Source organism: Ananas comosus, linkage group 10, assembly GCF_001540865.1.
Source record: "Ananas comosus cultivar F153 linkage group 10, ASM154086v1, whole genome shotgun sequence".
NCBI classification, from domain to species: domain Eukaryota; kingdom Viridiplantae; phylum Streptophyta; class Magnoliopsida; order Poales; family Bromeliaceae; genus Ananas; species Ananas comosus.
The window spans coordinates 3,335,428-3,350,519 of NC_033630.1; the positions used below are offsets into that span (position 1 = coordinate 3,335,428).

At 36.0% G+C, this 15,092-nt stretch overlaps 1 protein-coding gene and 1 pseudogene across 2 annotated transcripts; both read left to right on the forward strand.

The window, feature by feature from the left end:
- On the forward strand, positions 1,195-4,354 carry LOC109716341 (annotated as a pseudogene).
- Positions 4,799-13,431, forward strand: LOC109716339 (SMR domain-containing protein At5g58720). Of its 2 annotated transcripts, XM_020241717.1 has the most exons (11): positions 4,802-5,565; positions 6,675-6,700; positions 7,240-7,395; positions 8,100-8,182; positions 10,114-10,334; positions 11,344-11,420; positions 11,531-11,587; positions 12,085-12,152; positions 12,220-12,326; positions 12,450-12,520; positions 12,995-13,431. In XM_020241717.1, the coding sequence occupies exons 1-11, from the start codon at positions 4,986-4,988 to the stop codon at positions 13,115-13,117; spliced, it is 1,569 nt and encodes a 522-aa protein (XP_020097306.1). In that variant the 5' UTR covers positions 4,802-4,985; the 3' UTR covers positions 13,118-13,431. The 2 variants fall into 2 exon arrangements, with proteins under 2 accessions (XP_020097307.1, XP_020097306.1); XM_020241718.1 differs by lacking the exon at positions 12,450-12,520 and having other exon boundaries at positions 4,799-5,565.

The following is a 15,092-nucleotide window of genomic DNA, read 5'->3' on the forward strand; positions in this document are numbered from 1 at the left end:
GACTCCTGATGTGCTACGCAGGGACGAAGCCAGAATTCAATCACAAGGGGGGCCAAAATATGTACAAATAAAAAGTTTAGCAGATAAATAAAATTTTAACTACTCAAATTTTTAATAAAAAAATTTAGTGATTAGATAATTAATGTTAAAAAATATTAAATTTATTTTTTTAATTTACACTTGCTTAACTTCTAATTATTTTATTTGTATTATTTCATTCAAATAATTTAAGAATTTTACTAAATCTAATAAAAATTTAGTTAGAATTTAATTTTTTTTAAATTTTTGTTAATAAAATAATAACAACCAATGACTAATATCTAACAGAGCTATTAAATTTAGCATACTATTTTATTTAGTTAAATAAATTAGCTCATCAAAATAATTGGAAAGTTAAGAATGTATAAATAAAATATTTAAAGTTGAAAGGACTTATTTCAAAATGCACTATAATTAAAAGGTTCTTAATATATTTTCACCTATAAAACACATAAGAAGAGAGAGAGAGCTCTATATTAGCACTAAAAACTTTTTACAAAATAGGCCGATATATTTTAAAAATTAACTGAAAATATATAAACTACCAAAGAACTATAAAGTAAATATTGAAAAGTTGAAGAGGGTCATAGCTCCTTTGGGTCTATATATGGAGTCTTGGCCCACAAGGCAACAATTCTTTTCAAAAATTTTCACTTTGGTCCCCTAAATTTACAATATTTTAATTTTTTTAATAGCTTACTAGTGGATTGTTCTGTAATTTTAAAAATGGGGGGGGGGTATGGCCATTGTCGGCCCCCACATGGCTCCGTCCCTGGTGCTACGTATCTTTATTGATTCATACGTGGTTTACTTAATTTTAATTTTGGCATCAATAAAACTCATGACTTCTTAATTTACTACCATGCACGTAAACTTTATTTTCAGCATTTATAATTCACAACAACCAAAACAACCAGAAAGAATCTGTGACATTACACCGGCCCGTGAATGACCATAGGCGTCAAAATCCAAATTAATACTCGGCTCCATTTGCTCCATGATTGCATTGGGTCGAGCCCATGCTCGTGCTAGAATCACTTTCTCTCACAGTCGCCTCTTTATGGGAGATAGCCCACCTCTATGGCTCTATGCTGGCCTTTTTCTCTACCCCTACCTCTATAAATCCAACCCTGTTCCTCCTCACACCATGCACAACAACAACTACTATATATTTCTCATTAATTAATTAATTCGATCTCTCTTGAATCCATGGCTCGCCTTTTGCCTCTCCTCTCCTTTCTTTTGGTGAGCAAATTCATATACGCGACATGCATGCTTTCGTTAAAACAAGTGATTCTGTAGAAGCTCTAGCTAAGTTGAATCGGCGTGCGATAACGTGACATAAGTTGTGTTTTTAAGTGGATCTAGATATATATGATTAACTGTGCGTAAATTAAGGAGAAAACATTTGATGTTCGCGCGTATATACAACGTGCGGCACCAGCTTAGTACCTTTTAGACCTAGAAATGATCAAAATAACTGAAATTCGTAGAATTATGATTTTTTTAAATTTTTACTTTCTTCGTGGTTTTATTTGGCAGATAATGTTGTCTTTTTCCCTCACAATTTATTATTTTATTTTATTTTTTATATATAACAAATTATTGATTGATATTTGTATATTTCAGCTGGCCATTGCAGTAGGAGCGAGACATGCAGCTTCGCCTGCAGAGGTCTACTGGCAGAACGTCCTGCCCAACTCTCCCATGCCGAGCGCAATCCGTGACCTGCTGCTCCCTGGTTGCTCTCTCTCTCTCTCTCAATTATTTTTTCTTAAAATTTTAAAATATTAAATGACAGTGTTAAAATTTTAAAATATTAAATAACAGTATTTGTGTTTAATTCGTATTCAAAGTTAGCCAACTTTTGCGAGGTTTTAAAATAACGCATCTCACATAGTTAGCAAAAGAACTTATGAGTATCCCAACTAGTTAATACTTTTAGTTAAGTTTATTTCTAAAAAATGAATGAAACAAGTAATATACTATTTTTCTCTTTTAAAAAAAAATCACTAGATTTAGCAAAATTTGATAAAAATTATAATCAAATGATCTCACATCGTAAGAAAACAAATTAATGCCTATCCCATCTATTTGGTTGGAAACGCACGCATGAAAAAAAAATAAATAAATAAAACTGTGATTTGGAAAAAAAAAAAAAAAAAGAAAGAAAAAAACTCATCTTTCCACGTTTTTTGGAATGAAAGTTTAATAGAGAAAAAAATGAAGAGCAAAAAAAATTACTCATAATAACAACTTTTTCTTATCTCCTAAGTATGAGAGAAAAATAACATTCTAAAAATATTTTTTAATTATTTTTAAAAATAAGCGGGGGACTTCAATTATAATCATGCATGCACACAAGCGCTATCGAATCTCAGTTACTACCCCTTAATTCAAACAGTATATATATATATATAGAGTCCGGCTACTATACTATCTATAGTACGGGAGCTTCCGTACTATAGTGTCGTTTTCGATCTTCGGGCGTTCAAATCAACGATCCACACCGTTAAAACTGATCTAGGATATTTAAAGTTTTTAGAAATAAATTTTTATATTTTTTCGACATAGTTTACTTTATGATCAAAACATTTTAAAATTGTCAATTTTCAATGGCTATTATGACGAGTTGGGAGTTTAACGGTGTAGAAGAATCTAAATTTCTTCAAATTTTGATAGAAAATACTTTAAACTATATAGATTAAGGTTAACATTCTTGATCTTGAATTTAAAAGTCCTATGCTCAAATTTTAAAGAGTATTCAATTCCCACCGTCATTTTGACATAATTTATTTACTAAGTAAACGATGTCGAAAAAATAAAAATTTATTTCTAAAAACTTAAATACCCTAGATCATTTTTAACGTATGGATCGTTGATTAATGCCCAAGATCGAAAACTACACTATAGTACGGGAGCCTCCACTATATATATATATATATATATATATATATATATATATATATATATATATATATATATATATATATATATTACGAATTATGCTATTATATTATCGATAGTATCAAATATTTGATGCTATTAGATTTTCGACCTTTAAATAAAAGAACGTGTGATTAGAATAATAACAAATTCTTCGAATTGAATGGATGGTTGGTTGAACAGTATTAATCTAATAAATGACAATGATCAAAAGAATAATTTTAACAGCGAAAAATTTAATAGCACCAAGCGTTTGATATAGTATACTATATTTTAAATATTTGTCTTTTTTTGAAACATATAGGAAAAGTAACCACCTCAGCGAACGTAGACGGAGTAGGCTCCGTGTTCTTCCTGGAGAAGGACCTGCACCCGGGCTCAAAGATGACCCTGCATTTCACCCGGACCGCCTCCACCGCCACCGTGCTCCTCCCGCGCCGCGTCTCCGACTCGATCCCTTTCTCTTCCGCCAAGCTCCCGGAGATACTCTCCCGCTTCTCCGTCGACGCCGCCTCTGCAAGGGCTGACGCCATCAAGAGCACCCTCACCGAGTGCGAGGCCCCAGCCCTCGGCGGCGAGGACTGGCTCTGCGTCACCTCGCTCGAGTCCATGGTCAACTTCACCACTGCCAGCCTCGGCATCCGCGACTTACGGGCCGTGTCCACCGCTGTCGGCCGTGAGGGTACGACACAGTGAAATAACCGTTTTTCTCTGAAACCAAAGAAAAAAAAATCTAGTGTAAACATAGAAAACAAGAGAATTTTATGTACTAGAGAGCGTCCCAACAGAAAGATAGTCCGATCAATCTCAGCTGGCAAAACTCGAGTGATATTTTCTTAATATTTTATATTCAACAGGCACGCCGAAGCAGGCATATACGATCGAGAATGTAAAGAAGATGTCCACCCCAGGATCCGAGCTGGTGGCATGCCACGGCATGAAGTATGCGTACGCGGTGTTCCACTGCCACATGACGACCGCGGCCGCCTACACCGTATCGATGGCGGGCGCCGACGGGACGAGGGTGGAGGCGCTCGCAGCGTGCCACACCGACGCGGCAGCCGGGTCGAGGAGGCGTTCAAGAAGCTCAACGTCGAGCCCTGGAGCGTGCCAGTGTGCCACTTCCTGCCCCAGGATGATCTCCTGTGGAGCCGCAACTAACTTGGCAGATTAGAACATGTGAATTATGACGTGGAGTGGACTGCTACATATTATAATCTGGTCTGTGATCCATGGTTTATTGGGCCAGCTAACTGGTGTACTAGCGTGTATGTGTGTTGTACTGTGTTGTCCTCGTCCTTGTCCTTGCCGGCACATATCTAAACTGTATCCATGTTTCCTCTATGTTATATAAATAAGAAAACTTATTCTAAAATGTTGGTTTCCTGTAGAAATGAATGCACGTCTATGTGATAGTGAATTTTTGCTATCATTTTATAACATTTTTTTTAAAAAAAAAACTCTATCTTAGAATTAAATTTATTTTAAAAAAGAATCGATATTGTCAAAATTAGTTTTGATATTACCAGAAAAGCTAGGCAATAGCAGAAACTTCTGTGGCAACATCAGTTTCCAATTTCAGATATCTTTTGAACTATCAAATACAGTACAAGATAATGTGTTTCCAAACTGGGCCTTAACAAGTTAACGGGTTTGCTCGGGCCTGCTAAGTGGGCCCGAACGATGATGGGCCTCATAGGCCCTATGGGTTGTGTACTGTAATCGGAGCCGGATCTTGATGCGCTCGATTGGGCTCCGCATCAGGTTTAGTTTGGTCCTAATTTGACTAGGGGTCAAACGCGAGTGGTGCGCTTGGGTGCGAGATCCTCGGGCACAGACGACTCAGGGCGCCGTGCGGTGGAATTGTATCCCGTGCTCTCTCTCTCTCTCTCTCTCTCTCTCTCTCTCTACCTTTCCCACGTTACGATCCCTTTCCCCAACTCTATCGCCACCGACGAAACCCTCGTCGTCGTCAACCTCGTCCCCCTCTCCGCCGCGCCATGAAACCCTCGCAGAACAAGAAGAAGAGCAGGAAGAAGAAGCCGAAGCCCTCTTCTCCCGCTCCGCCGCCCTCCCAAAGATCCGGCGCTGAATCGAAGGGGGACGAGGGAATTGGAGGGGAAAAGGCCGAGGGCGAGGAGAGGAAGGACCTGGATTGGTTGATCGATGCGTTCGGTTCGGTCTCCGTCGACCAGATCGAGTCGGTGTACCGCGAGGCCGGCGGCGACGCCTACAAGGCCGCCGGAATTCTCGGCGCTCATCTCGAGGACCCCGGGGAGGCGCCGGCGTCGAGCGGCGGCGGCTGCGGCCGCGGCGACGGCGGCGGAGGTGGTGGCGGGAGGAGAGCGCGGCGGAAGCCCAAGAGGGTTGCGGCGGCCACGGGTATGGTTTCGGACGTGATCGGGAAGAGCTATTCGAGCCCGGTAATGGTCTGCGGCAAAGGGAGGAGGAGCGGGGAGGGGAGGGCGGAGGAAGAGAAGAGGAGGGGGGATGCGGAGGTCGAGGATGCGGAGCAGTTCTTGTGCTCGATGCTGGGGGATAGCTCGCATCTTGGAATGGGAGTGGTCAGAGATGTTCTAGGTGAGCATAGATATCCTTTTCTTTTTCTTTTTTTACCTTCTCCTTTTGGGGGTCATAAGCTTTTTCTGTTTCTGTACCTGAATTGTTCGTTGTTGGGGTTGCTTTATGCAAATAACTATGGATACATCAATTTTGGCAAATTACTGGAGTAGCCTTAAGCTAATTTCTTAATCGAACGGCCGGAGAGTCTTCTCTCATGATTCATTTAGTTAATGCGTTCTCAGGAAGGAGACGCTGCTACAATTCCACTTCGTCACCCTTGGGAGTGTTGCATTTATCTCAGAGGAAACTATTATTCTTGATTGTTAATTTGGATTTTAAGAAATTATAGGTACAATACTTTTTATGTTTGTCGTGTAAGATTCAGAAGGTATTGTATGGACATGCAATCTATTATCTGGCTATGGTGGTTTTAAAATGGGTGGAGGGAACAAGCGGAAGTGCTCAGGGGAGTAATTAAGTTGCGGGAGGTATTGTTCATGGAGGTGGGAAGAAATAAATAAACAGCTAAAAATTTTTTGTTTCGCGTTATGAGGATCTGAGTTTATTGATCAATGATTTTGATTCGTCATGTCCAGAAAGCTGTTGAAAAGATAAAGATACTGCCTTACATGTTAACTTGTGAATGGTAAATCTGCCAATACTCGTTTTGTTTGAAACAAGTGCTCGTTTTATGCATGGTACAAAAAGTAAAAGAGAATCAACAAAAACGAACTGATAAATAGTAGTCAAGAAAGCATTAATAGAGGTGAACATCAAAGAAGAGATCATAAATGAGTTAGGAGAGGTTGATTGGAAATGAGGGAGATATTGTCTTCAACATGTGTTAGGTGTGTTTTTAGGCAGTTCTGATTGAAGAAAAGAGTGGGGATTGTGCTATGTATCCCACTATTCTTGCATGAAATATAAAGTTCTGTGCAATCCATATTGTTAAATTGCATAGCATTCTTTGATACCATTATGTTTTAGCGTCTTTTGAACTGTTTTCATGGCTGGCACAAACTTTTCTCTCTGAGGTACCTAATTGTAGGATGTTTGTTGTATGCTCGACGCTGAGCTTCATACTTTTGTACCATGTGCTCATTACTTACTTTTTGTTTTCCTTGCAGGTCAATGTGGATGTGATGTTGAGAAGGTATTGTCTATTTTGATGTTCTTCAAGTACTTACATAAGTACATAACTTTACATGCATTGTCTAGAAACTTTTATTTTATTTTATTTTATTTTTTCCATCAAATCAAGATGTAGAGGTGCTTCTTAAGTAGTATGTTCTTGCCAAATAGCCCAATCGAATAAATTTGTGTCATGAGAGTAGTAATAGCTGATTTACCTTTACTTTTTGTTATGTTTGACTTGCTTGGTTTCTTCTTTAGTGTCCTTTCAGATTAGCCAAATTTTCATTTTAACTGTTTTAGTTGGAATTTTGGATTAAAGAATCCAATTAATTCCAGTTTAAATGAAGCTGTTTTCTTTTTTTCTTTTGTCTTTTGAAGGGGGAGGGGCACCATTTTTCATCCTTCCCGCTTTAAATGCTAAATTTCAATTTTCTACAGATTACACATTGTGATTCTTGATCACTAAATGAGTAGAGACGTCCTTCTATTTCATGTGGAGGGTGCCTAACTCTGGAAACTGTATGAGAATTAAACTACAAAACCTAAAGTTTCTTTCAGGCTCTGGAGGTGTTACTAGATTTAGCAGCATCCTCCTACAACCAGCACAAGGAGAGGAGCTATTGGAATCATGGAAAGAGTTGCATGGATTATTCTATTATCTTCCGTGGGATGTCCAGTAAAAACACCCGAGAGAACAATATAAACTCATTCCAGGTACTTCTTCACCTGGTAAAATGTTGACTGCTATTTTCTCTTCTCATGTCATTAGCATGTGAAAATAACTGTCTCCAGGCTTGATATTAGGTTAGCAAATTATATTTCGTGTCATTCTGCTAAATTAACTGATAAACTGCAATTGAACACTCCATATTTGCAGCTTGACTGATAGATACTGGTTTTGCAGTTTCAGTCAGTTGTAATTGGGATATCTTGCCCAAATTTCAAGTTTATTTTGCATGTATACAATGCTTTTGTTCATGCCAGAATATGTGTAGTTCAAGGACGAGTCTGGTGGTAACAGAAGTAAAAGCAAGTGCTTCTACATTCAGGCAATCCATTTTTTGTCTATAGTCCTCTTGTTTTATCTGTAAAGAAAGAAGGGGGTGTTGACCTAGATAGTTATGTTTTCTTTCTAGTTGAAGAGGTAGTGACAAGTGGATCAATCACAGCTTATCAAAGGAGGGGAAATGAAGATGGTTCCCATTGACTACTACTGCATTGTGTGATTTCAATGAAAATTTTCTTCTTTCTCTATCATTTTCTTGTTTCCTTTCTCACTGTTATTCACTTTGTCAAGATAAAATATTGGAGGGACTATTTAAATATACTTTTGATGCTTTTACTGGCATGCAATTGTTAATCTTGCTTCTTTTCTTTTTTGCCGTAATAATTTTTATTTTAATGCTAGTTTGTCTCAGTCACCAGATAATACCGGTGAGATGACCTGTCATTCATCTGAAAAAGAACAAGAATTCCCACAATATGCAGGATATGATAGCAGGTGTGCTTACTCTTTTCATTGCTTCATTTTTATTGACTCTAATAGAAGTAGCATTACCTATAGATATTATGTATTATTCATTTAATCATTATGAGGGATGTCTTTCGCTTTAAGGATCATTAGTGTTCATATCCTCTTGTGAATAGGCCTTTTGAGTACATTTATTGTATTTCGATGAGATGAAAACTTAAGAGGCTACGGCTCTATGCCATGAATTCTGATTCACTACTTACAACTGACAATTTCTTATCATCTCCTTTAGAAAGAGTCTTCTTAGATATGCTCAGTGTTTCCATGACAAGGATAAGTCTAGCGGACCAGCAGTCAAAGAATTATCTAGGGAATCCCTTTATTTGTAGAAAGTTTTAGAAAGTTGGATGAAAAGCGTTGGAGGACTTAATGCAATTAATTTGGATAAAAGAGTTCAAAAGAGGAACAGATAGGAGGAAATAGGGATCCAATAAGGTGTTGGATGGTATCAAATGTTTCCACAGTGTCAGCTGTAATTAATCCTAAGGTTAAAGAGATTACTTAACCTCCTTTTCTACTACTAATATTTCATGGTAATATTTCTCAGGCCTACAAGATGATTAATTAAATTAGGTGCCTGATGTTGATAGGATATGACTATTTGGCAAAATTGTTCATTTTAGGTTAAACCCTAGAAAGGTTTAAAGTGCCGTGGCACGGGGGCGTGCCGTTATGTCCCTGGCACGATACGGCACAGGCACGCTTGCGTGCCGACACGTGGCACGCTTGCGTGCCGATAGATACGCATGACCTCCTACTGGCACGCTTTGGTATGGATTTATTTTAGTTTTTTTGGTTCCAATAAACTCTTATAATATTATTTTGAAAGATTTAAACAAAATAATTATGAATATTTACTATATATACCTTACTATACTCATCAATTAACATGCATGAAAACTTTTTGTAAGTAAAGTACAACTATACCTGATATAGAATGAAATTAAAATATAATAATAAAATTCACAAGTACAATAATTATTTAAATTTACATCTTTACATAGAGATGACTGTTTAATTCCACATAGATCGTCGCGCTTGATCATATGACATATTGTTATCTGCAGATACAAGATTTATTTGACAATGTTGATATAAGTATTGCTGGTATTGTGAGAAATTCATATATTCCCAATATTACATCTATATTTTTTTGTTCTTTTATTCTTTTAAAAATATCTGATCAAAAATTGTTTAGGAAATTGATTTTTGTTCCTTTGATTTATCGAAAGTTTCGCGGTGCAACAAATTTTTACAAAATTTTTTGTGAAAAAAAAATAGATGTTTGTGGTGGAAGTGTATCGGCCCGAGCCCGCAGCCCACCACTGACATCTGAGTGGGGTGCGGGGGGCTTTGCCCCCCGCGGTATGGATCGCTTATGTCAATTAAAAATTTGCTCCTGTATTGATAAATAAGAAGTTATAAAAAAGGTATCCGCCAAAAAGCAAAAAAGAAGTTGAAAAAAAGACAACAAAGAAAAAAAAAAATTGGCGGCACGCACGGTACGTGCCGCCGGCACGCACCTGCCTACCGCTTTGTCTCAAGCGGCACGCAGGTGCATGCCGCGAGATAGGGGGGGTCCGAGACCCCCCCTTGTACCGAGCCCACGGTACGGCACGAGGGCACGGTACAGCACGCCCCTGTGCCGTACGGCATGGGCGGCACTTCAATCCTTGCCCTAGATCTTAGGTCACCTGCCATCTAACAGTACTGATCACCAGTTTTGGATCTTGAACCTTGTGAGTTATCTACTTAAAATAAACCAAATAATCACAGCATCCTGTTTTATATGCATCAAACTCATGATTTCCCATCTTTTTGAAGATTAAGTATATGTGTATATGTATATATGGATGTGCGTTATGATTTAATGATGCATTTATCTCTCTTTGATGTTTTAGACATTACATGAAGGATCTTCCTGATTCAGATATTCCAACGATGGGGAAATCCGAAATGCAACATAAAATCTTGGAGTCGTTGTTTGGTGTTACTGAGTATCCAAAGTATGAGCCGAATCGTATGAACTGGAAGACGGTAGTAAAGAAGCTAAAATCATTTGGGCAAGGGTTGGAATTTAATTCTCCCCACATCATAGATACTGGAGAAAAAACTATAAGTGGTAAATTTCCTTTTTCATCTATCATATTAAACTTGAAAAGCTATCTTAGCATATGTGTAGGAGCCTGTTTTTCTCTGAGAGAGATTTCTTTTCTTGAGTATCTTTTTTGGCACTTCACTGCTGGTTTTTAAGATAGTAGTTAGAATTATATGTTAAATACGATTTGTTTTCCTTTAAAACTGAAAGTTTGTCCTTCATGCTAGTGTTATCTGTATAATGATAATTACGGCAGTGACAAGTCGTACAGAATATTGGTTTGTGTACCCTCAGGCCATACGGTAATATTACTCATACATTATAATACATAATTATCCAAAGTATTCTGTCAGACGATGTTCACTTTGTCTTTGAGAAGTGTTTATTTTTCACATAACATCCAAAGTATTCTGTGCAACTCTTCACTTTGTGTTAATAGCTGCATTATGAATCTTCTGCTGGTTAAAATATGATTGTCATTATGGTGTACCACTATTACTGCAGTTATCTATTGAGCTAAAATTCAAAAGGACATTAGATGTTTAGCTAGATTCTAAAATTATGCACAATTTAATAACCGTGACGAAATAGTGCTTGAATATTGATATTGACAAGGTAAGTGCAATATCACAGTCGTCTAAACCTAAAAACCTAGTGGATAGGCAGGAGGCCTTTTTAGCCTTTTTATCAGTCATACAATTAGCTCTTGTTTTGAGAAATTATTAATGATAGGTGCACACTCAGAAAACCTGAAGATTGATTTGAATAATCACCTACTTTTTAGTCATTTAATTGTATGCATGTTGCATATAAGCTTTTGATCTGAACTTGGATAAGTCCGCAAAAAATGTTTTTCTCTCTCGCATTGTGAAATAAAAAAGGCATACGTGACTTTTTTATCTATCTTTCTGAAAGTGATTCTCTGATAGCTTGCAAATGGCCTAGTCTATGTTGCTACAAGTTTGTAAATTGTTTTGCGGATTCATTTTGTTTACTGGTGCTGATGCAAATGTTATGACAATTATTGTTGCAGGTAAAGGAGATGGTTATCAGGAGTTCCGCGGTGTTGCCAGTAAGCATTGGGACACGATGAAAATGTACTATCAGAAAGTAAGATACAGTTACAGTACAGTTGTACTTAGCATACCAGTTGTGCTGCCCAAAGAGAGCTTCGAAGTAGTATTTTCTATCCTGCAAATTTTATGTCAACTCGTTTGTAGGCTGCGTTGGCGTACTCAAGAGGGGAACGTGCTTATGCCTCTCATCTTTCAGAGAAGGTTTCGTTTCTTCTTTTTTTCTTAAGTTGAAGTAACTTCATGCTAGTCGGTGCTCATACATATGTCTTACTATATTTTTGATTGTCACATCAGTTTAAAATACTATTTTGAAGGCTTATTAAATTCTGTTGAGCATCCTTCAAAATAGAGCATCCTTCAAAATAGTGGCAAAAAATAAAAAAGATTCTGGTCAATCTATTCGTTATCCTAATCTACAATTGCAACTGTCGTGATTATGATGTGTGAATTAAAACATAACTCTAGCTTTAGTTATTCCTAGGAGAATTGAAGCCATTCAAAAATACTTGCTTATTTTTCTCTTTCTGTTTTACTTTTTGCTTATATAGTCTGTTTATTGCCCATATATTTCTGCGTTGTGCTGTTAATACACTTTGTATCCATGATATCTATGGTTCAAGTAGAAACATTCTTTGTTGATTGCGAGAAGATTATTCTAATTTATGTGCAAGTAATGGCTTACCTTTTATATGTTTTAGGGCAAATACTTTCGTGAGTTGGCCCTTGAAGCTGATGAAAAAGCCAGTCGAGAGATTTTTGAAGCTAGGTAATTGCACCGGGCTAGTTCTCTCTCTCATTAGAGATCCCTCGTAACATTTTCTTTGTGTATGCAGAAACAAGAGTATAAGAAATACAGTCACTATCGACTTACATGGGCAGCATGTCAAACAAGCTATTGGGCTTTTGAAGCTTCACCTACTTTTATTTTCATATATTCCTTGTAAGCACAAATACTTTGTAATGTCAATTTCCTAGTTCTTTACATACAGGTGCTTTTTACTTGCATGTGGTAGGAATTAAATTGTTTACTTTTACCAATCGAATGCTTGTTTCTTTCAATTAGCTGTCCATTTCCTCAGAGTTATCACTGGATGTGGTGTAGATGGTGTTGGCAGGGGAAAGTTAAAGTGCTCGGTAAGAAGCAAGCAAGCTTAGATCTGTTCCCTTTCTTAATGAAAGATAATAAAATGTTCCCCAGGTCTAATAGTAAAAATGTTAGATAAGAAAGATCTATCATACCTATGACGAAAAATCAATAATGAAGTCACCTTTTGGCATGCTTTTTATTTTTCTCTATCATATGCTTTCTATTGGATTTAAAATTTTGCGGTGCTTTCTTTTGCTTTCTTTTGTTACTATGTAATTTGTCCCTGCTCTCCCCCCAGTTTTTTCCTCCTCCTTTTCATTGCAAGGCAATTGTTGATTATATGGTTTCTTCTGTAATTATGTATAAAGTAGCTTTTATATGTAGGGAAATCTTGAGGAGATATAATTACACAAATTCTTCATGACTTCATATAGGACATAATAATTGGAAAAGAATTCCCAATTCTTAATCTCTTTTCTTAGCTTTAACTAAGTTTATACATGACTTCATGTCTATTACAGGTAATTGGGCTTGCGAAGAAGGAAGGCATAGAATGGAGCGAAGAGAATGCAGGGACTGTAATTCTCAGGCTAGATGGGGCGAGGAAGTATAGTTTTGCAGAAGGCGATAGTGATTCTGAGTAGCTGAAGCACACGATTAATCTGGTCAACAGGGTGGTTAACTGCTGATTTTTTTCTTTACAGGCTAATATATGTCTTTAATTTGTCTTAATGTAAATTATTATAGTTGTCGTAAGGGTCTAAGGATAGGTTATGTTGTAATTTATGATGTATCATGTATCTTCAGATCTCCTTTTACACCAAAAAATCCTCTTCTTTCTCAAAAATATTGTGCTAGTTGCAGTTGCCCCAAGAGTATGAGATTTATATCGTTACTGTGCTCTGTTATCGTATCTGATGAGATAATCATATTTCTTGTCCCAAGAGTTACTGATAAATCTCAAGCCCTGGTTTTGTATTAATTAACGAAGAACTTTTAAATACGCATTGTGCTTTAGCGCATTACATTGAAACGCTTGTAATTATTTATTTCGTTGTGATTAGTTTGTTATATCGTTTGGATTATTCATTGGTATATTATATTAGAAAGGGAAAACTTCAAATATCCCTTTGTGGTTTTGTATTTTCTCACTTTAGTACCCTGTGGTTTAAAGTGTATTAAGTTAGTATCCTTTGGTTTTGTATTTTTTCACTTTAGTAGCCTATGGTTTCAAGCGTACAAGTTAGTATTATGTGGTTTCGCACTTTCTCACTTTAGTACCATATGGTTTAATATTTTGTTAATTTATATACTCTAAAATAGATAATAAAAAGAGAATTGAAACCACATGGTACTAATTTGATACAAAAATGAAATCACAGGGTACTAATTTGATACACTTGAAACCACATGGTATTAAAGTGAGAAAGTGCGAAATCATAAATTACTAACTTGATACACTTTAAATTACAGAATACTAAAATGGGTAAGTTTGAAATTACATGAAGGGTATTTGAAGTTTCCCCTATTAGCAATGACGAGCAGGAGGTATGGATCTATTTTGTGCTTGTTTGTACTTTGTATTGATTCTGTGTAGTACGTGGTACTACAGGATAGTATAAGGATAAATTACATTTTTGATCCTTAAACCACTAGGAGTGACACTTCGTCCTCAACATATATTTTAATATTTAGCTCAATATTTTTTAGAATTGTTGCACTTAAATTTTATAATTTAATTTAATTGATTAGATATTGATAAATTTTGATACAGAAGTGATGTGTAAGTATTATGATAAATAATACGATAATAATTAAAATATTATATTATTTTTATATTAATAATTTGTTTATATTTTATTTAATTATATTGGAATATAGAATTTAATTATAATAATTTTAAAAAATAAAGTTAAAATTTATAACAAAGTTTGAGGTCAAAAGGCGTGTGCCACGAGAAACTTTACCCTAAAGTAAATAAAATCATAAGAAAATGAAGTACAAAATGGGCCTGCTTCACAACAGTTTTGACGAGTCCGACGCCCGTCCTAAGGGAAAAAAGATGAGCACTTATCTAGAATCCGGATATAATATAAATTTAATTTTATTATTCTTTGTTAAATGCTTAACTAGAGATTTTCTGGTTGACTGTGCTTTGAGACATTCAAATGCGGGGTTTTTAGTGCAATAGTCTTTTTCTAAAATTTTATTCTAAAAATAGACCCGTTAAATTTTTATTTATAGATATAGTTCTATAAAAGCAGTGAATGGTTCACCGCTTTTAAAAGCGGTAAATCATTCACCGCTTTCTTTTTTTTTCTTACTTCTTTCTATATTTGTACGATGGTAAAAGCGATGAATGGTTCACCGTATTTAATTTTTTTTTACTCTTACTGAGGAGTTATGAATGTGGTGAATTATTTACCGTATTTAAAAGTCTATTTTTATAATTTTTTTAAAAAAATTATTTTTATAATTATAAAAATCGATAGAATTATTTATAAAAAAAATTCTTCAAATGCAGTTGCAGTCTAACCCATTGTGATCTGACATGAATGTTTATTTATTTTTTTATTTATTTTGAATTATGACTTTTTGTTTTACTTTGAGAATTTAAAT